This window comes from Canis lupus, chromosome 19, assembly GCF_048164855.1.
Source record: "Canis lupus baileyi chromosome 19, mCanLup2.hap1, whole genome shotgun sequence".
Taxonomy (NCBI): Eukaryota; Metazoa; Chordata; class Mammalia; order Carnivora; family Canidae; genus Canis; species Canis lupus.
This window is the reverse complement of record NC_132856.1, coordinates 43,295,311-43,316,839: the sequence shown is the minus strand read 5'-3', so window position 1 is coordinate 43,316,839 and position 21,529 is coordinate 43,295,311. Positions and strand designations below refer to the sequence as shown.

The following is a 21,529-nucleotide window of genomic DNA, read 5'->3' as shown; positions in this document are numbered from 1 at the left end:
AAAAAAAGTACAGGAGTCAAAGTCCAAACAAAATCGTGAAAACACAATCATAAATTACCAAATATACTCACCCTGTGTGGAAACATATTTGTAAAGAGACACCTTCCACACAGCACATGTCCTAAGGTCTGTTTAAACTGTTTAACATGACAACCAGACACCTTAAGAAAATAAAGCAACTCAATAGTGTCTGTTAAAAAAGAGGAGTACCTCATATAATATATATATATATGCAAATATGCAGAGAACACAATTTATAGAAAAAAGGTAGAATGATATATGTAGTATGACTCCACTTATATAAAAATAAAAAAGGAAAAGTTCTGGAAGGTCTACACTAAATTGTTAGTAGTAGTTACCCTCTTGGATGTGGGATTTAGAGAGGTAGAGCAGGGAAAAGATGTTAAGGGTGGATTACTTTTAATTCTATAAATATCTGCATTATCTTACCCTTCTGCAATAAGCATTTATTGTTTTGGTAATTAAAAAAAGAAACCATTTAAAACATACTACCAGACACTTATTATTCTTAAAATATCACAATTGTGGTAAATCCAAAGACAATAGTAAAGTAATGATCCAACACTTGAATTTAAAGCTCTATCCTCAGGGACTAAAGAGGTCTAAGAGACATCACAATTAAATGCAACGTGTAATCCTAGACCAAAAAGAGGACATTTTTGAGACAACTGGCAAAATTTAAATATGACAGTCTAAGAGTTAACAGTACCATTACAAATGTTAAATTGCCTGAATTTGATTATTATACGTTGGTTATCCAAGAGAATGCCTTCTCTTAGGTAATACTATGAAATATTTAGGGGTAAAGGGGTAAAGTTGATGTCTGCAACTTGATTCAGTCAAAAATAAAAGATGTATTTTTTTTATATATAGAAAGATAAACCAAATGTGACAAAATTTCAATTAAGTCGTTAATGTGGATAAATAGTATTGTGGACATTCTATTATACTATTCTTGCAAATTCTCTGCAAGTTATTTTTTCAAAATAAAATGCCTCCCCTGCTCCTACTCTGGCTCCCCACCCCTGGCTCTCTCAAAGGAAGGAAGGATTCTAAACCTAATGTTTGGTGACTCCAGATGTAATGGTTCAGTTTCTAATATGAATGGTCTCTCAGGGCCTTACAAAAGCTCTTAGTGCATTACAAAATAAGGTACTCTACAGTACTCTGGAAAAATTAGCAGAAATTAAGCTGGATGCTGGTCACCTTTTGATTCTGTAACCTAGGCTAGTCATCCTTTACCATCTCACATATGACTATTCTAGCTTCTCTGCAAAAACTGACAATACTCACAGAATACCATCAATTATCAAGTCAAGAAAAATTATAAATCTGTCAAAGAGTACACTATAATACATTTCAATTTTTTTAAAAAGGAATAGATTAAATCAATTAGTCAGTACAGTAAAAAGTGGCAGAAAAGATTTGGGAATACCAAAGTTCCACTGAGGAAACTAAGTAGGTATGACTGGTAGATAATCTTACATGTAAAAGTATGTCTTGGCAGTTTAAAGGTTTCTTAGTAAAACACAACGTATCAACAGTTGCTTGATACCTTTCTAAAGACATAATGTGTCAGTAGAGGAATGCTCGGCCTGAAATCTAGAAAAGAGCAAAGAGAAATATGAATACTGGAAAGGTATACTCTCTCTTAAGTACTAGGATAGTCCATTATGCTTTCTAGTCAGGAAACCCTCCCAGCAGTATTTTCTCTTAGTTGGCTTCATACACTGTAACTAAGGTGAATTATGAGAATTTTATGAGAACTCGACTAACATCACTGCTTTATATTTTATTAGAATATGTACAAATATTTTTTCCCAGTCAATAAACTTTATTTTGGCCAAATTCACTGCCTTTCCTATCATGGTGCCTTGTACTCTTCTAACTGCAGCTTTCCAACCAATACTAATAATAAAAGAGCTAACACGGTCCTAATTCTTAAATCCTCATAAAACTCTTTGCAGAAAATACTATTATGATCCCCACTTTATAAATAATGACACAAAAGCACATCGTAATTACAAAACCTGCTCAGGTTCATAAAGCTATTAAGTAAAAAAGAGGTGAGATTCTAAACCCTAGCTACAGAGCCCAGGATTTAACTTTTGTGTGCGTGTGTGTGTGTGCGCGCGCGCGCACTTTGGACAAAAAATTTTTGACATTCTGATGAAGCCTGTGGATTTCTTCTCAGCTTAATATTTTTAAATGCATAAAATACAAAGATTACAAATGAGACCAATTATATCGAGGACAAAAATACCAAATGTGAGATACAGTAATACATATGCTTAACAATGTGGTGGTAGATCTCTTCTGTACTATAATTTTGATGTAATGATACACATAAATAATATTTTGAGATATCTACAAGCACAGCATATTATAAAAAATATTTGACTTGTACTAATAGTAAAATCACAATTACTGTTAGTAGTACTATAGTTTGCTATTTACATTGGTAATTAAAGAAATGCTAACTTACAATTAGAGAATAGTGAAGTTATTTTCCCCTCTAAGTTTATGGATACCATCCATGTTAAGACCCCTACACTGCACACTATAATAAAAGCCTCTTAATACTGTAATTTAAAGGGACCACTCCCAAGTCCTTATCTCTTTCTACACAGGCTCCCTTGGTGATCTCTTCCAGTGATGTGGTTCTAATACTAAGATGACCATAAAATATATCTCTAGTCCAGACCTTTCCCCTGAACTCCAGAGGATTGAATTAGATATCAATTTAACCTCAATGTCTAACAAGCATCTCAAATTTAACCATGTCTAAAACTGAACTCCTAATCTATTTCTCAAACTTGCTCTTGTCACAGTCATACCTACTACCTTGGTTGATGGCAACTCCACGTTTCTAATTACTCAGACAAAAAACCTTGGACTTCTCCTTGGCTCCTCTTACATGGCAATTTGACCTATCAACAAATCATATTGGTTTATTCTTCAGTGTATATCCAGAATCCAATCATTTCTCACCATTTCCTGGTTAACACCTTTACAAGTCACCAGCAACTCTCTCCCAGATTGTTAATTTCCTTTTAAGTCTCCCTGCTTCTTCTGTCCTCCCCTGCACAGAAGGTGATCCTTCTGAAGCTAAAAGAGTATCATGTCATTCCTCTGTTGAAAACTCTGAGCAAGGTCCTTATAATGACTCTACAAAGCACTGTGAAATCTGCACCCCATCCCTACCCAAGTTACTATTTATTGCTCTTTTTTGTTCATTCCATTTTAGCCATAACAGGCAGAATTCACTAGGTCTGCCTCGGCACCTTGGAACTATTCCCTCTACTTGGAAAGCTTTCACCTCAGATATTAAAATGGCTAACTCCCTCCCTTTTAAGTCTTTATATCTATATGTAAGTCTAAATATCATTCTCAGAAAGGTTCACTCAGTCTATTTTAAATTGTCACATCATCCCCAGAAATTCTGGATCCCCCTTACCTTGCTCTATTTTTCAAAGCACGTACCTTTGAACATTCTATATTATGCATTACTACCCATTACTAGGAGTACCACCCTGAAGGGCAAATTTTGTTTATTTTGTACACCACTTACCTCTAGTGCAACTATGTTTGCCACAAAATAGACGTGCATATGTTCCAAGAACAGCACTTCTATGGCTGTTAAGTACTTCTCTCATTAGAAGAGTTCCTTAAAGACTTTAACTGGATCTAATTTGCAGTGTCCTCAACACCTGGCCCCAATAGCAGACACCTAATGCACAGATACTCAGGTGATTACAGCTATTTTCACCTGAAACACAATCCTATATGCCACAGGAAAAAAAGCCAGGTCTCACAGCTGTGACTCATTAAAAGAGTGAGTACAAGACAAACAGAACATCAGGTTCAAACTGTTACTTCAATCAAACTGAATTTATGTTTCGTGCCTCAATTTCTTCATGTGTCTAAGAACCATTCCAAAGTACCTAAGTCTAAAAGGGCACTTGGTCATTCTTTCCCCCAGTCTGGTCGCCCTCTCAAGCCCACCTAATCTTTCCAAGCTTCACTTAAAAGCCTACCTCTTAAGTTTTCCCTGATGACTCCAGCTAGAAGCATTTATATATGCTACATTCTGCGCCAAGTGCTTTTCACCCATTCTCATTCAATCCTCCCCCAAAGCCCTATGAGGTTGCTACCATCATAATCCCTATTTCCAAGATGTTTGGAAAACCCAGGCTTAGAGAGATGAAGAAGACACTTGTCCAAGGTTCAACTAGTGTTCAAACCTTGGGATGTCTGACTCTGAAATCCAAGTTCTTTAAATCCTTTAAACACTGTACTGCTTTTCCTTCTCCAGTAGTATAATGACTAGCATCTACATAGTACCTCAGAGTGTCTCCTGTCACTTCATTTCTCTTGGCTTCAGTTTCTGCATTGAAAAACTGGTGATGTTGTCCAGGATGCCTACTAAATTCCTTCTAGTTCTTACAGTATTATCAGAAAATATTTCATAATTCTATACTCCATGCAGGTTAATATACACACAACACACACACACATACTTTGGAACTTAGTCACTTAGAAATGCAAAGCAGTGGTGACAGAAAAGCAGTAGAAATAACTTCAAGACCTTGTGTAAAACAAGCATTCTTAATTCCTCCCCACTCCGTCCCATCAAAGATGCACTTCTGAGTCCATTTTCCCACAATATGAAAAATTATGTTTTCCCCAAGAAGTGTGATCCTTAAGGCTCTGGACTTCACCACACAACCTGGTAAAAAGAACCATATGCAAGCACTTAGTCCAGCCAGGGGGCTAGCTTGTTATTTTGTACAGGACAACTGTTCAATGTTCATTGGATCAGGATACAGAATTGTCTGAGGTTCTCCAAGTCTCTCATCAAAACCCTACACAACATGAGCTTTCTAACTGCACTGATGATTGTGCAGTAAATAAAAAACAATCTAATCAAGGTAATGTAAACTTAAAAGCAAAGAACCTATGAAAGGATAAAGCCATGTTGAGAGAACTTACATCAAAAATAAGAGTCAGGTTTTGTCTACAAAGGTAGAATAATTATTTCTCTTTGTGTGTGGAAACAACCATCAATACCCCAACGGAATCCTTCTGTCTTGCAACTGAATCTGATAACTATCAAAAAAGATCCAGATATTTCTGGACCAAGTTGAAAAGCTTTGCCAAAGGGCTTAAAAAAAAAAAAAAAAAAAAAGAGCACTAGCAGAGCTAAGATAAAATGTATCAAAAGAGCAAATCCTTGGAATCATTCTGCTCATAAAAAGTGACAGTTTCATCTGAAATCCCTACCAACCGTTAAGTTTGAAATGAGTCGTGTATTCGTAGGTCTAGACTTCAACCAACACCAGCAAATGGAGTTTCAGAATAGTTTTTTAAAACAATAGTCTTGTGAGGGCATAGAGAAAGAAGTGAATCCAGGCTCTGGAGTGGAAGCTCTCGGAGGTAGCAGATACAGTAGCAGATACAGCTCTCTCCACAGAAATGTTAAAAAAAGAAAAAAGAAAAAAAAGAAAAAGAAAAAGAAAAAAAGAAAGAAGAAAAAAAAAATGTCCAAGGCTGAAAAAAATACTACCGGGAAAAACTATTTCACTTTTCTAGAATGCTGTCTCTTTAGAGAATCCTCAAACGATCCTTGATTTTTAAGTAAGTATGAGAAGTAGAAAGTCATCCATTTAGGGTAAAAGGTTCCTGTTACCAAGGAAGTAGTGTCCGAAAGTGTGCAAATCCCACAATCTGGAAGAGAACGTCTGCCCCTCCGAAGGCTTTCATTTTCAGGCGTTAAAACAAACCCGGTGTCACCTCAACATCGGGGCCACACAAACCTCGCCACCATTACAAAACCGAAGTGCCAAAGGTGCAGAATCTGAAGCCGGAAGCACTACGAGGCCAGGATCGAGTTCCAGGAGAAAAGAAAAAAAGAAAAAAAAAAAAAAAATCAAACCCGAGAGTGTAGCGCGGACCCAACGCGGCCCCGGGCTGAGGGAGGCACGCTAGGCCCTTCCGGTCCGAGCCGCCGTCGCCGGGAAGCCGGGCGACAGGCCGGGCGACGGGCCGGGCTTCCACCCGAGCCCGGGGATTCGCGGCCTACCCTCGCCGGTGCCGTCTCGCTAACTCCGACACCAGCGGCTCCTCCGCTTCGGCCCCTTCGCCTGCGGTGCGGGCTCCGCGGGCCGCGGGGAGCCGGAGGAGCCGGCCGAGCCTCGGGCGGGCCGGGTCGGTGCGGACGCGGCGGCGGCGGCGGCGGCGGAGGCCGTGGCCGCCCCTCCCCCACCGGCCCGGCCCAACCGCCGCTGCGACGCGAGCGGCCGCGCCAACGCCGGGCCCAACCGCCGACCGGCCGCGGCCCGGGCGAAGCGGCGGCGGCGGCGCGGGCCTGCTCCTCACGCCGCCCGCGCGAGTCCACCGCGGGCCCGTTACTCCTCGCGCCGGCCCGCGCCGCCGCCCGTCAGGACGCGCCACCCTCGGGGCTCCGGGCTCGGGCCGAGGGCGGCCGCGGGGGGCCGCGGAGCAGATACTTACTCAGGGGTCGGGTGCTCGGGGTCGTAGAAATCCCCCATTTTCGGAGGTGGCTGCGGCGGCAGCTGCTTCATCGGGAGCGGCTGGAGGCGGCGACGCGAGCCCCCTCCCCGCGGCAGGGCGACGCGCGCGGGAGGGGAGGGGAGGGGAGGGGAGGGGAGGGGAGGAGGCCGCTGGTCCGACCGCGGCGGCGGCGGCGGCGGCGGCAGGGGCGGCCCGCGTCGCTCGCTCGCTCGCTCGCTGGTTCCCTCCCTCCCTCCCTCCGGCGCCCGCCCGCCCGCCGCTCTCTCCCCCACACACTCACACGGGGAGCGACGCGCACCCCGCCAGCCCCTCCGCCGCACAGGCCCGGCCCCTTAAAGGGACACGCACGGGCCGCGCGTCCGCCGCCAGTCGGCGCTCCCGCAGCTGCGGGGCGACCCCAGGCGGGGGCGAGTCGGCTGGCCCGAGTCCGCCCGCCGCCTCCCGGAACAATGAGCGCGGGACCCCTCCGTCGGGCCCACCGGGGCGGCCGGGGGCCGCGGGCAGGCGCCGTCGGGGAGCGGCCCGAGCCCGCGGGGACTCTACCCTCCCGGCGGGCAGCGGCGTCCCGGGCCTCGGAGCTCGGAGGTGCCGCGGCCGCCCCTCTTTATTTCGACTCCTCGCTGTCTCTCCCCCCTCGGCAGGTACGGAGACAGGGCCCGGCCGGGGAACCGCCGGGACGCCCCCTCCTCCCCCGCCTCCCCCTCCTCCCCCGCCTCCCTCTGGGTCTAGTGCCCCCGCCCCGCCCCCCCCGCCCCCCCCCCAGGCTGCCGGGCGCCGGCCTTCCGCGGGGCTCCTAAGGCCTGGGAGCAGACGTCCTTGTCGGAAGGCTGTGAATCCCTCTCCTGCGAAAATGAGGTGAGAGTAAATAGGACAACCCGAAAGGGCTACGGTTTTTAGTTATCTTTGGAAGGAGAAACAAGAATGCCTAAGGCCTTCTTGCTAAACGCTCAGGACGTTTAAGGTGTTTATAGCAATTGATCGTTTCGAAACTGGGAGTCCACAGGATCAGCTTGGGGACGGAGGTGGGGGGGGGGGTCACTATAATTTTAAAGAGGATTTTACCAGCCAACAGTGGCATATTAGTCTGTGTTGCGGCCTGGATGTTTGTGTGCCTCCCACCCACCCGGTTTAGGTTAAAAGTCCTTACCTCCCGGGTATTAGAAGGTAGGGCCTTAGGGTGATTAAGTCATGAGGGTGGAGCCCTCCTGAATGGGATTAGTGCCCTTATAAAAGAGACCCCTTTGAGGAAGAGACCTAGAGAAAAGGGCGGGCTACGCTCCAGAAGAGCTCTCCCACCAGATCTCAGTCTTGCCTGCACCCTGCTCTCGGATTTCCAGCCTCCAGAACTGTCCGAAATAAATTTCAGTTGTTTATAGCCACCCAGTCTACATGGTATTCTGTTACAGCAGCCTAAACCAAGACAGTATGTGTCCTGATTACTGAAATGTAATCTAAGTGAGCAGACGTCCTTTACTAGCTATTTTTTATATCCTGTAAGTGTATATGCGTGTGTGCATGCACATATGCCTCCGCCTGCAGTGTCTATTAGCATTTTATCATCATTGTTTTTCATTTGGGGATTTTTTTTTTTTTGGCGGGGGGGGGGGGGGGTTCTGTTGCCTTTAGGCATAGAATCTAGGTACAGGGCCCATCTGATTCCCTAGGTTCAAGTCTCCCTTGATGGCTTCTTTAAGGACCATGAATGTTACATAATTTCTCTGTGCTTTTTTTCTCATTGTAATGTGGATGGGACCTCTTACTGTTGTAAGGATTAAAAGAGAGAATATCTGTAAAGCTCTAAACTTTGACTAAATGTCAGCAGTTAATCAGACATTTTAGAGCAGTGGTTAAGAGCTGTCTCTACTAGCCCTGCCACTTTCTAGTATGTGACACTGGGCATGGTTACTTTTCATGAAATGAAAGTTGGAAGATTGAATACTACTAAATGCCCTCATCCGTTATTGTACTAGGGTTTCTTGTGCACATATTTTAAAGTCAAAGAGAATGCATCCTCCAAACATATTCTTGGGCCTGGCCTCTTGAGCAAAGCTGTGGAATAATTTGGTCTTTAGCATTATTGGATATTGGCTGTCTCCTACTTTGTTACATAAGCTTCCTGCAAATGTGTATGAAGTCAGAAAGTCTTAAGGTGAAACATAAGAGGCATTCATTCCTACCTAGAGTGCCGAAAACCATAAAAAAACTTCATAATTGCTCCTGCCATTACTGCTTCCTGTTGACCCACACCACCCCATTTCATGGGACCCCAGAGTAGCCTTTAGTGACTTTGAAACAAAGTTGATTCGGGCATCTCTTGCCTTAGGGGAGATAAAAGGCCAAAAGCTGAAGAGTTGATCTCTTGAGCACAATCTCCAAACTACTCTTTGTAAACATTTTTAAGGTAATATATTGGCAAGACAGTTTCTAGAACTGACACACACAAAAGCAATACAATCAATAGTGAGATACTCTAAAGTGCCACTGGATGTATCTTTTTTTTTTCTTTCTTTTTTTTTTTTTTCTTTTTTCTAATGTACCCAGGCCAAGGCTCTGCTACCTCATATGGGAACCTGGCGAAAGCTCTAGGAAAGAGGGAAATGGTCATTCTTCCTTGAACCCAAACCTGGAGATGAATGGGAAAGCCACTCCTACCCACTTACTCTTGCCTCTTCCCATTCCACTCCTCCTTAACCAAATTTCTTCTCTCCTCATGAGGATTATCAGAGGACTGGCTGCACTCCTCAAGACATGCCAATTTGTTTTTGTTTTTGTGTTTTTTTTTTTTAAGATTTTTTATTTATTTATTTATTTATTCATGAGAGAGAGAGAGAGAGGCAGAGACACAGGCAGAGGGAGAAGCAGGCTCCATGCAGGGAGCCTGACGTGGGACTCTATCCCTGGTCTCCAGGATCACGCCCCGGGCTGTAGGCAGCACTAAACCGCTAAACCGCTGCGCCACCTGGGCTGCCCAAGACATGCCAATTTGGAAGAGACAAGCAAGCTCTAGGCCTCTAGTGCTAGGACTCCTCAAAGTTCCTTGCTTTGCCAAGCGGGGGCAGAGTGGCAACAAGGCCAACGTTGGAAGTGTGAGCGTGAGTGGGGCAGTGTGGGAAATTGTATCTCTACCCACAAAAAAAATTGTATACTCCCACAAAAACTCTCACCTTGGCAGAGTCAGGCCTATTCCTGGCAGCCATAGCCTGGAATTAATAGTCATCTGCTGATATATGAAAGTATATATCAGAGAGCCAGTTTGGGAGTACACGTGAATAATATACTGCAAGGCTGGGTTATATCAGGATCAAATGTTTTAAAGTTCAAGCTTGCCAGTACAAGACTCATGTAAATCACAACAGTTTGTGAGATACTTACTCAATCTACTTGATTATTTAAACACTATCTTGAATGTATTCCCACCTGTCAATGATCCTTAACAGCTATTTGTTCTTTTCTCCCCTAGTGTACTTTTGAATAGAGCAATGGTCTGTATTACATATTCCAAAAATGTATTTTTCTTTATTTGGTCTCTAGGAACCCAAAATTGCCTGTTGCTATAACTGTATATTAACCATAAAATCATAAATACATGCAAGTCCGTTCTAGCATTAGAATAGAAACATGATTAGTCACAGAGCCTACTTAAGATTCTCTTTCTCCCTCTGCTCCTCCTCACGCTCACACTTGTGTGCACGCTCAAAAAACAAAAGAAAGAAAGAAAGAACAAAAGAAAGATAAATGATTTAGGTATTTAAAAGCTGTTTATATACAGTTTTTAATGGTGATTTACTGCTTAGTTTTAAGAGACCAACAAATTATTCTAACTAAAATGAATTTCTTTCCATTAATTAAAAATACAAGATAGTTTTTAGAACAGTGTGTATTACTCTACAAATGAAAAACTTGGATCTAGTGGTTTAAATATGTATTTACTTCTTTGTAGGATAGAAATATATCCAACCAACATATTAGCATTTAGGAAACATGACATGTGATAATGTCTGAGAAAGTACCTAGTACATGTAAACTAATAGCCATGCACTAAAAAATTAGCTACCTTACAAATATGTAGCTACATGTGGCACAATATACTTGAAAGCTATTTTAGATTTAATCAATATACAAAAGAATGGTAGTATCATTTAGAATAATGGTTATTGTAACTGTTTTACACTAATCTGTTACACTCTTTGGCTCTGGAATACCTTAGAGAAAAAAAAGTATAATTACAATTGATTTTTAATCATGTTCAATCTGCATACCTCAACACAAGTTAAGAAAAATCTAGAAAACAATGACCAAATTGAACCCCATAACATATTATTTGTATCAAGTCAGCACCCTCCTATAGAGTAGTAATATACTCTGTAGTTGTCTTTTCTCTTCCACACTTCTTTGTTAACTGACTTTCATTACTTAAGTCTATCTTCCCAACTCTAAGTTCATTGTAGGCAGAAGCATTATTGTCTTTAGTATTTTATAGTGTTTGGCCCTGTATGTGCCGGGTGTTTAATGAATACTTACTTTGCTACTCTTTTGAAAACCTTTTCTTTTTATGCCTTTTCTTTTAGAAACTCTAAAGAATTCACATTGGATTTTTCTGTCAAGACTAGATGATTGAGCAGCTAATAAGCTACTGACATCCAGGTAAGCCCTGTCTTCTGTGAGGACTCCTTCATAATCTACTAGGAGCCAAACATTTCATTGGGCTTGAAATGCTGACTCAAAAGAACCATACGCTTAACCCTCAAGTACGCAGGAATATTATTAATTTCTTTTCAATATGTGTTAATCTTGTCTTCCCTACGAGAGTATCAAACACTCAGGGGAGTGATTATAGGGTTGGTTTTGTTGTGTTTTGGATCTTGGCACCCTTCCAGACAATTCATCTCAGGAGCTGCTTATTGCATCTTCCTTCCAAGCCTTGGCTCTCCCAGCAAAGGATGAAACTCCGTTTTACAGATTAATAAACCAAAGATCCCAGAGGTTAAAGTACTTATTTAGAGTCACATGACTAAGGAAAGGTAGAGTCAGGATTTGAACCAGGCTATCTGATTCAAGACATTTCAGACAAAAAAATATGGAGTTTACCACCAACAGAAAATATTCTCTGATACAAGAAGGAACAATGAGCAAAGAAATTGGTAAATAGGTGGTTAAAACTAAAAGTAATAAAGTACTAATACATAATTTGTTGGTTAATAAAATAATGCAAGAAAGAACTAATATCTTGGATTTTTAAAAAATCATAATTTGGAGTGGGAAGGATGGAGTGATGACTGGAGTTAAATTTTCCAACATTCTTATATTATTTGGAAGAGGGTAAAAATATAGATTAAGCTTTATTATTTTAAGTATCCGAGTTAAAATATCTCAAGTAACTACTAAGAGATCTTTAATTTCTAAGTTCATAGGAGAAAATAAAATAAAATTACAAAAAAATCAACATATGGAATAGAAAAAAGACAAGGCAATAGTGAAACAAATAGAAATTACAAATAATATGGTAGGGATCCCTGGGTGGCGCAGCGGTTTGGCGCCTGCCTTTGGCCCAGGGCGTGATCCTGGAGACCCAGGATCAAATCCCACGTTGGGCTCCCGGTGCATGGAGCCTGCTTCTCCCTCTGCCTATGTCTCTGCCTCTCTCTCTCTGTGTGTGTGACTATCATAAAAAAAATAAATAAATAAAAATTTAAAAAAAACAAATAATATGGTAAAAAATAAATGCAAATATTTCAGTAACTATAGTAAGTGTAAATTAAAGTCTCCAGTTTTAAAAAAAATGTAAGATAGACAAGGAAACAAAATCCAACCATATACTATTTTTGAGACATTCTTAAAACCAAGAACATAAAAAAATGTAAAAGGATAGAAAAACATGTCAGGCTAATATATCAGTAGAAAGCTGGTAACATCAGAAGGTTACTAAATAATGGTAAGTTCAGATCCCTAGGACTTCAGAATTCTAAACATGTATGCACATAATCACATGTCCTTAAAATACAGAAAACAAAATAAAATTTGACAGAACTATAAGAAAAATGTATAAATTTCCCACTATAGTGGAGATTTTAACACACCTCAAAATAACGGATAGATCTTATATACAAGAATCAGAAGATATGAACAACATAATTTAAAAGATTGAATTAATAGACATATATAGGGATGCCTGGGTGGCTCAGTGGTTGAGCGTCTACCTTCAGCCCAGGGCATGATCCTGGAGTCCTGGGATCGAGTCTCAAGTTGGGCTTCCTGCATGGAGCCTGCTTCTCTCTCTGCCTGTGTCTCTGCCTCTCTCTGTCTCTAATGAATAAATAAATAAAATCTTTTAAAAAAAATAGACATATATAAAGTGTTGCACTCAACACAGCACTCATAGCCTTCTAATGTGCATTTGTGGAATATTTATGAAAATGGACCATATGTATGTGCATGTGGTAATTTTCTTTCTTTTTTTTTTGCATGTAGTAATTTCAACAAATTTCAGATGATTTGATGATGCATAAGTCATGCTCTCTGACAAATATGCAAAACATTTATTTTTTTTACAAATATGCAATTAAGTTAGAAATTGCTAAGGGGGGAAACATTTTATTTATTTATTAAAGATTTTATTTATTCATGAGAAACACAGAGAGAGAGAGGCAGAGACACAGGCAGAGGGAGAAGCAGGCTCCATGCAGGGAGCCTGACATGGGACTCGATCCCAGGTCTCCAGGATCAGGCCCTGGACTGAATGCAGTGCTAAACTGCTGAGCCACCCAGGCTGCCAGGGGGTGGGGGGTGGGGGGGTGGGCAACATTTTAATATTCAAAAGCACGCTTCTAAATAACTCCTTGGTCAGAAAAAAAAATAATGTCAGTCTCAAAATAATTGGAACTAAAGAACAATGAAATGTAAATGCTAGATTCTCATGACTAGGAAAAAATTTTTTCCTTTTTTGTATCTATATGAGAAGATGAATGTTAGCAGAACCTACTGTGGTAATCACAATATATGTAAATGAAACCATCATGCTGTATGCCTTAAACTCGTACAGTGATTTATATCAATTATTTCTTAATAAAACTGGAGAAAAATAGTGAAATAACTACCAAAATTGTAGAATATAGCTAAAGCAGTAAGTAGAGGGAAGTTAGGAATTTTTTTTTTAATTTTACCTATTTATTCATGAGAGACACAGAGAGAGAGAGGCAGAGACATAGGCAGAGTGAGAAACAGGCTCCCCCTGGGGAGCCTGTTGCAGGACTCTGATCCCAGGACCCTAGGATCACAACCTGAGCCAAAGGCATACACTCAACCACTGAGCCTAACCAGGTGCCCCAGAAATTAGGAATTTAAGCATGTATGCACATAATTATGTTACAGGGGGAAAAAAGACAAAATTAACAGATGATATGTCAAACTTAAAAACTAAAGTAGAGATAAATAAAAAGACCAGAATATAATATTAATGAAAGAGAAAGCATGCAATGGAGAAGATATACAAAGCCAACAATTATTTTATTTAAAAAAATCTATTGACCAACTTAAGACAAACTGGGGAAAAAATAGAAGATACAAATGAATAATGTAAAGAAAATACAAATAAGGAAAAGAGGGACAGAATTATGGATCATGGAAACTACAAAGATTATAAAATTAACCTAAAAAGAACAGTTTGATACCAACAAATTTGAAAATTTAGATCAACTTGGACAACTTTCTAAGACAATAAAAATTAGCAAAACTGACTCAATGAGAAATGGAAAACCTGTCTGGTCCTAAAACCATTAAAAAAATGAATCAGTAGTCAATTTTCCCTCAAAAAGAAAGGAAGGATGAACAGATGGACAGACAGACCCAGACAATCAAGGGTAAGCTAAGAAAGGAAAAGTTACAAGCTGTTCTCCTTCTTGAACAAAGATGGAATAATCCTCAACAAAAAATCCAGCAATTTGCTAAAAAGATAAAAATCAGGGTCAAGTTGAATTTATTTCAGAAATGAAAGTTAAAGTTCAATATTGCAAACTTTTTAAAGTAACTCACTGTATTAAATTATGATGGTGTGGTAAGCAGAATAGCTCCCCAAAGATGTCCACTTCCTAATCCCTGGAACCTGCGAATGTTTCTTTTGGCAAAGACCTTGGGAGGGAGAGGTTATCTTGGATTATCTGGGCCCAGTCTAATCACAAATCCTTAAAAAAATGGAAGAGGAAGGCAAAAGACTTGGTCAGAGAGATGCTAAAGAAAAAAGACTCAGGGCACTTTGATGGCTCAGTGGTTAAGAGACTGCCTTTGGCTTGGGTCATGATCCCAGGGTTGTGGGATCCCAGGCTCCCTGTGGGAGCCTGCTTCTCCCTTTGCCTATGTCTCTGCCTCTCTCTGTGTGTCTCTCATGAATAAATTAATAAAATCTTAAAAAAAAAAAAAAGTCTCTAGCTGCCTGTTGCTGGCTTTGAAAATGGAGGAAAAGGGCCATGAGCCAAGGAACGTGGCTGCCTCTGCAAGATGAGAATGACCCTCTCTCATTTTACAGCCAGCAAGAAAACAGGGACTGTGGTCCTACAACTTCTAGGAACTGAATCCTGCTAGTAACCCAAATGACCAAGAAATAGATTTTCTCCCAGAGCCTCCAGAATGGAATGTGGCCTGCCAACACTGTTTTCAGTTTAATTAGACCCATACTGGACTTCTGATGTGCAGAACTGTAAAAAATAAATGTGCTGTGGGTACATTACTAAGGTTGTAGTAATTTGTTACAGTAGCAATTGAAAGCTAATACAGGGGATCCCTGGGTGGCCGGGTGGTTGTGCATCTGCATTTGGCTCAGGTTGTAATCCCAGGGTCCTGGGATCAAGTCCTGAATTGGGTTCCCCTCAGGGAGCCTGCTTCTGCCTATTCTCTGCCTGTGTCTCTCTCATGAATAAATAAATAAAATCTTAAAAAAATAAATAAATAAAATAAAATAGGGATCCCTGGGTGGCGCAGCGGTTTAGTGCCTGCCTTTGGCCCAGGGCACGATCCTGGAGACCTGGGATCGAATCCCACGTCAGGCTCCCGGTGCATGGAGCCTGCTTCTCCCTCTGCCTGTGTCTCTGCCTCTCCCTCTGCCTGTGTCTCTGCCCCTCTCTCTCTCTGTGTGACTATCATAAATAAATAAAAATTAAAAAAAATAAAAAATAAAATAAATAAAATAAAATAAAATTCAGTAACCAGGGGCACCTGGGTGACTCAGTCAGTTGAGTGTCTACCTTTAGGTCCTGGGATTGTGCCCTGCAGCAGGCTCCCTGCTCAGTGGGGAGTCTGCTTCTTTCTCTCCGTCTGCCCCTCATGCTGGCTCTCTCTCCTTCTCTCTCATAAATAAAAATCTTTTAAAAAATAAAATTCAGGGCAGCCCTGGTGGCTCAGTGCTTTAGCGCCGCCTTCAGTCCAGGGTGTGATCCCAGAGACCTGGGATCGAGTCCCACGTCGGGCTCCCTGCATGGAGCCTGCTTCTCCCGCTGCCTGTGTTTCTGCCTCTCTCTCTCTCTCTCTCTGTCTCTATGAATAAATAAATAAAATGTTTAAAAAAATAAAATAAAAAAAATTTAGTAACCATTCTTAATTTTAAAAAAAGAAAAGAAAGAAGAAAACCTTTAACAAATCAGGAATAGAAGAAAACTTCTTTAATCTGATAAAGACCTAGAGCAAACATTATATATAAGTGTGAAATAAAGCATTTCTTTTGAAATTATAAATAAAACAAAATATTTGCTATCACCATTTCTATTCAACATCGTATTTGAATCCTCGCCAGCAAAATAAAACAATGAAAGAAATAAAACATGTAATGGGCTACTGGGTGGCTCAATCAGTTAAGCCTCCAACTCTTGGTTTGCTCAGGTCATGACCTCAGGTCATAAGATTGAGCCCAGCTCTGTGCTCAGTGTGGAGTCTGCTGGAGATTATCTCCCTCTCCCTCCCCCTCTGCTCCTCCTCTCTTCCTTCTATCAAATAAGTAAATAATAAAATCTTACAAAAAAAAAAAAAAAGGGCAGCCCTGGTGGCACAACAGTTTAGCGCTGCCTGCAGCCCGGGGTGTGATCCTGGGGACCTGGGATCGAGTCCCGCGTCAGGCTCCCTGCATGGAGCCTGCTTCTCCCTCTGCCTGTGTCTCTGCCTCTCTGTCTCTCTCTCTCTCTCTCTCTCTCTCTGAATAAATAAATAAGAAGAAGAAGAAGAAGAAGAAGAAGAAGAAGAAGAAGAAGAAGAAGAAGAAGGAGAAGAAGAAATGTAAGGAATGAAAAGGACAGTTGTTATTTACAGGTAATGTGATTGTCTATTTAGAAAACCCAAAATAATTTACAGAATAATACAACTAATGACAATTCTTCAAGTTTTTCAGATAAAAAATCAACTGCATTTCTATAATACAGCAGTTAGAATGCACAAACAAAACATACCATTAGCAGAAACAACATCAACACCAAACTATTATAGGTGGGTTATCTTATCCATCTGGAGAGAAAGTAAAAATGGATCCTTATTTCATATTGAAAAGTCAATTCCAGATGGATTAACGACTTCAATATAAAAGGCAAATCATGAAAAGATTTAGAATAAAATATAGAGGGCAGCCCGGGTGGCTCGGCGGTTTAGCGCCACCTTCAGCCCAGGGCCTGATCCTGGAGATCCAGGATCGAGTCCCATGTCAGGCTCCCTGCATGGAGCCTGCTTCTCCCTCTGCCTGTGTCTCTCATGAATAAATAAATAAAATCTTAAAAAAAAAAAAAAAAAAAAAAGAATAAGGACAGCCGAGATGGCTCAGTGGTTTAGCACCGCCTTCAGCCCAGGTGTAATCCTGGAGACCCAGGATCGAGTCCCACGTCGGGCTCCTGCATGAAGCCTGCTTCTCCCTCTGCCTGTGTCTCTGCCTCTCTCTCTGTGAGTGTGTCTCTCATGAATAAATAAATAAAATCTTTTTTAAAGGCTTAAAAAAGAATAAAATATAGAATAATACAATATCTTTGGGACATGCCCATGTGATAGAAAAAAATGTTCTTAAATTCAAAGTGCAGGGCAGCCCTTGTGGCGCAGCAGTTTAGCACTGCCTGCAGCCCAGGTCGTGATCCTGGAGACCCTGAATCGAGTCCCGCATCAGGCTCTCTGCATGGAGCCTGCTTCTCCCTCTGCCTGTGTCTCTGCTACTCTCTCTCTCTCTGCATCTCTATGAATGAATAAATAAATAAAATCTTTAAAAAAATAAAAAAAGAATATTTAAAATAAATAAATTCAAAGTGCAAACCAAAGAAGTCAAAATTCAGCTTCCTTGAAACTTTGTAATCAAAAGACAAAAAGTGAAAGGAAGAATCATAAATTAGAAGGAAAGATGTGCAACACACATAACTAAAAACAATAACAAAAGTATCTAGAGCTATATACCCCAGTACAGTAGGTACTAAACACCTGTGTCTGTTGAGTACTTAAAATGTAACTAGGCCAGGGCAGCCCGGGTGGCTCAAAGGTTTAGCTCCACCTTCAGCCCAGGGCATGATCCTGGTGACCCGGAATCAAGTCCTGTGTCGGACTCCCTGCATGAAGCCTCCTTCTCTCTCTGCATATCAAAATGATTAACTCTTAGGAACATGATGATCGGGTGAAAAGGACATAAAAGAATATATAATTGTGGGGATCCCTGGGTGGTGCAGCGGTTTGGCGCCTGCCTTTGGCCTAGGGCGCGATCCTGGAGACCCGGGATCGAATCCCATGTTGGGCTCCCGGTGCATGGAGCCTGCTTCTCCCTCTGCCTGTGTCTCTGGCTCTGTCTCTCCTTCTCTCTCTCAAGAATAAATAAATAAAATCTTTAAAAAAAAAAGAATATATAATTGTTTTCCATTTATGTGAAGTTTTATAAGTCTCTCTCAGTGAGTTTCCATTTATGTGAAGTTTTATAAGTCTCTCTCAGCAAATTAACAGATTATGCAGGGAATTAAGCATGACAAAACTCAAAGGGAAAAGTAAAAAAAGTCAGGATTTTTTTTCTAAAGGGGGAAAGGAATCATGTGGAAGCACCGAGGAGGCTTCAGAGGATCACTAAAGCTCTATTTCTTAAACTAGGTGGTAAATCCACAGGTATTTGTTTTATTGTTATTTTGTCTACCCTCTATTTGATTAATAATTGTATCTATTTACTATTTAATAAAAACTTGTGTGTATCCTTTGACAAGCAAATTCTATTTCTCAAATTCTAGTTTATAGAAATAAAAGTACTTGTACAGGGACTCCTGCGTGGCTCAGCAATTGAATGTGTGTCTGCCTTTGGCTCGGGGAGTGATCCCAGAGTCCCAGGATAAAGTCCTGCATCGGGCTCCCTGCATGGAGCCTGCTTCTCCCTCTGCCTGTGTCTCTGCCTCTCTCTCTCTCTCTCTCTCCCTCTCCCTCTCCCTCTCCCTGTCTCATGAATAAATAAATAAAATCTTTAAAAAAAAATAAAAGTACATGTACATAGAATAAATATACAAAGATATTAATTGTATCATTACCTTTACCTGTGTGGGGGAAATAATGAGAATTCTGCTCATAAATGAATGGAGGAAGGCATTTTATAATATCCATAGGAATATTACACTGTCATTTAAAAGAATGAATTTTCACTATACTAAAAGTTCTGGAGGACTTCCCATGAAATTTTGGGGTTTGTTGAATGGGAAAAGCAAGACACTTAAACTTGTATGTACATGCATATATTTGTTTGACTTTAGGAATATGGGGCAAGATATGAGTGGGTATACACCATTTAGTTGAGTTATCAACTAAATGATTTGAGAGTGGGGAGAAATGAAGGAAGAAGTGACAGAAAAAAAGAAGGGGAGGGACACCTTGGTGGCTCAGTCCGTTAAGCATCCAACTTTGGCTCAAGTCATGATGTCAGGTCCTGGGATTGAGCCCCTTGTCAGGCTCCGCCCTCATTGGGGAGTCTGCCTCTCACCCTCTACCTCTCCCTCTGCCCTCCTCCCAACTCATGTGTACATATCCACGCTCTCTCTCAAATCTTTTTTTTTTTTTTTTGATGATTCTGGGGACACCTTGGTGGCTCAGCGGTTGAGCATCTGCCTTCAGCTCAGGGCACGATCCTGGTTGGGGGATTGAGTCCCACATCGAGCTCTCTGTGAGGAGCCTGCTTTTCCCTCTGTCTATGTCTCTGCCTCTCTGTGTCTTTTTTTTTTTTCTCTGTGTCTTTCATGAATAAATAAATAAATCTGGTTTGAACATATTAAGTTAGAGTATGCTGTGGTGCCTGAGTGGCTCAGTTGGTTAAGTGTCTCCCTTTGACTCAGGTCATGCTCTCCAGGTCCTGGGATCAAGCCCCATGTCAGGCTCCCTGTTCCATGGGAAGTTGGCAGGATTAAGCATTTGGGAACATTAGTATTTACAGGTCATAAAGAATGATAAGCCAGCAAAGGGACAAAGGTGAAGTTGAAAACAAACAAGAGAGTGTGGTCTGTGGAAGGCATGAGAAGAAAGCTTTTAAATGAATGGAGAAATTCAGAAGCAGTATGCTTCCCACTCAACTACTTTTCAGATTTATCTTTGTATCAGTTAACAATTGCTGCATAACAAAACAGTGACTTAGAACAGAAATAGTCATTTATTGTGCTCACAAATTTTCAATCTGGTCAGGACTCAGGCAGGAAGGTTCATCTCTGTTCCACATGGAATCAGCTGGGACACCTCTACTGAGAGCCAGCAGATTTGTTTTCAAGGTGGCTCACACATGTTTCTGGCAAGTTGCTATAGACTGTTGGCTGGCAGCTCAGCCAGGGCTGAGGACTAAGGTCCTTAGTTCTTTCTGTTAGACCTCTTCATGTGGCCTGGGCTTTTTCATAGTATAGTGGTTATTTCTATTAGAAATAGCCAGTGAGCCTCCTAAGAAAGAGCCAAGTGAAAATTGCATTGACTTTTATGACCTAGCCTTTGAAGTCACATTGCATTTACTTCCACTGTACTCTATTATTTGAAGCAATCACAAGGCCCACCAAAGCTCAAGGGGAAGGAACATAACTCCACCTCTTAATGGGAGAGTGGCAAGATTTTGGAAGAGCACTTTGGATAGGAAAAACTGTTGTTACCATTTGGGGAAAATATCTACCTAAATTTGGTCAGACTTGATAGCTAAAAAGCAAAGCCTAGAGATGTCTGCACAGATGGGTACCAAATTTATGGACAGAGTATTTTAGAAAGAAATGTTGCAACCAAGTGTATAAGAATCACATTTAATGCAGTACCTCAGGGTTCTGGGCAATATATATTTCATAATTGAGGAAAAGCCTGGATATATGAGGAGACATAGATGGAACTTTGACCAACACCCAGCAATAATGAGCTACAATTACTATTATGTAATTGTCGTACCTAACAAGTCACCCCCACCTTCCCAACGAAGATACTGTCAAGCATAGTAGGAGCCAAGATATCCAACTTTCATACAAAGGAACAAGGCACCAATGTATTGCTTCCCTCTGAAGTGTCAAGAAGGTCAAATGGAAAGTCCAGAATTTCACCCTCATCTGGTAGAAAGGAGGTGAATATCCCATTCCTCTTTGGCATGGTGTCAGAAAGAATGTGCTAAAGTAGAAGACTTATATATAAGACCCAGAGTCTTGTGTCTCTTAAGTGTCTAGGATACAATTTTAACATTTTATTTATTTATTTATTTATTTATTTATTTATTTGTTTGTTTGTTTGTTTGTTTGTTTATTTAAGAGAGCGAGTGCAAGAGCAAGCAAGGGGAGGGAGAAAGACAAGCAGACTGCACTGAGCATATAGCTTAATGCAGAGCTTTGATCTCAGGACCCTGAAATCATGACCTGAGCTGAAATCAAGAGTCAGACACTAAACCAACTGAGCCACCCAGGCACCCTTGTCCGGGATACAATTAAAAAAGAAAAATCACTCATCATACCAAGAACCAGGAAAATTTCAACTTGAATGACAAAATGCATTTTTAATAATG

General features: G+C 41.1%; 1 protein-coding gene across 8 annotated transcripts in view; it reads right to left on the bottom strand.

The window, feature by feature from the left end:
* The window catches only part of SETD2 (SET domain containing 2, histone lysine methyltransferase), a 125,245-nt gene extending 118,501 nt beyond the window's left edge, over nucleotides 1-6,744 (bottom strand). For 7 of the 8 annotated variants that reach the window (XR_012012058.1, XR_012012059.1, XR_012012060.1 and 4 more), the window contains exon 1: nucleotides 6,535-6,737. Coding sequence is in view for 2 of the 8 variants with exons in the window: in XM_072786430.1 (XP_072642531.1) it covers nucleotides 6,535-6,605 (71 nt within the window). In the remaining 6 variants the exon portion in view is untranslated. Of the gene's footprint in view, nucleotides 1-6,534 lie in introns of all 8 variants that reach the window. The other variant, XM_072786432.1, reaches the window with a different exon arrangement.
* Nucleotides 6,745-21,529: the final 14,785 nt, after the last annotated feature.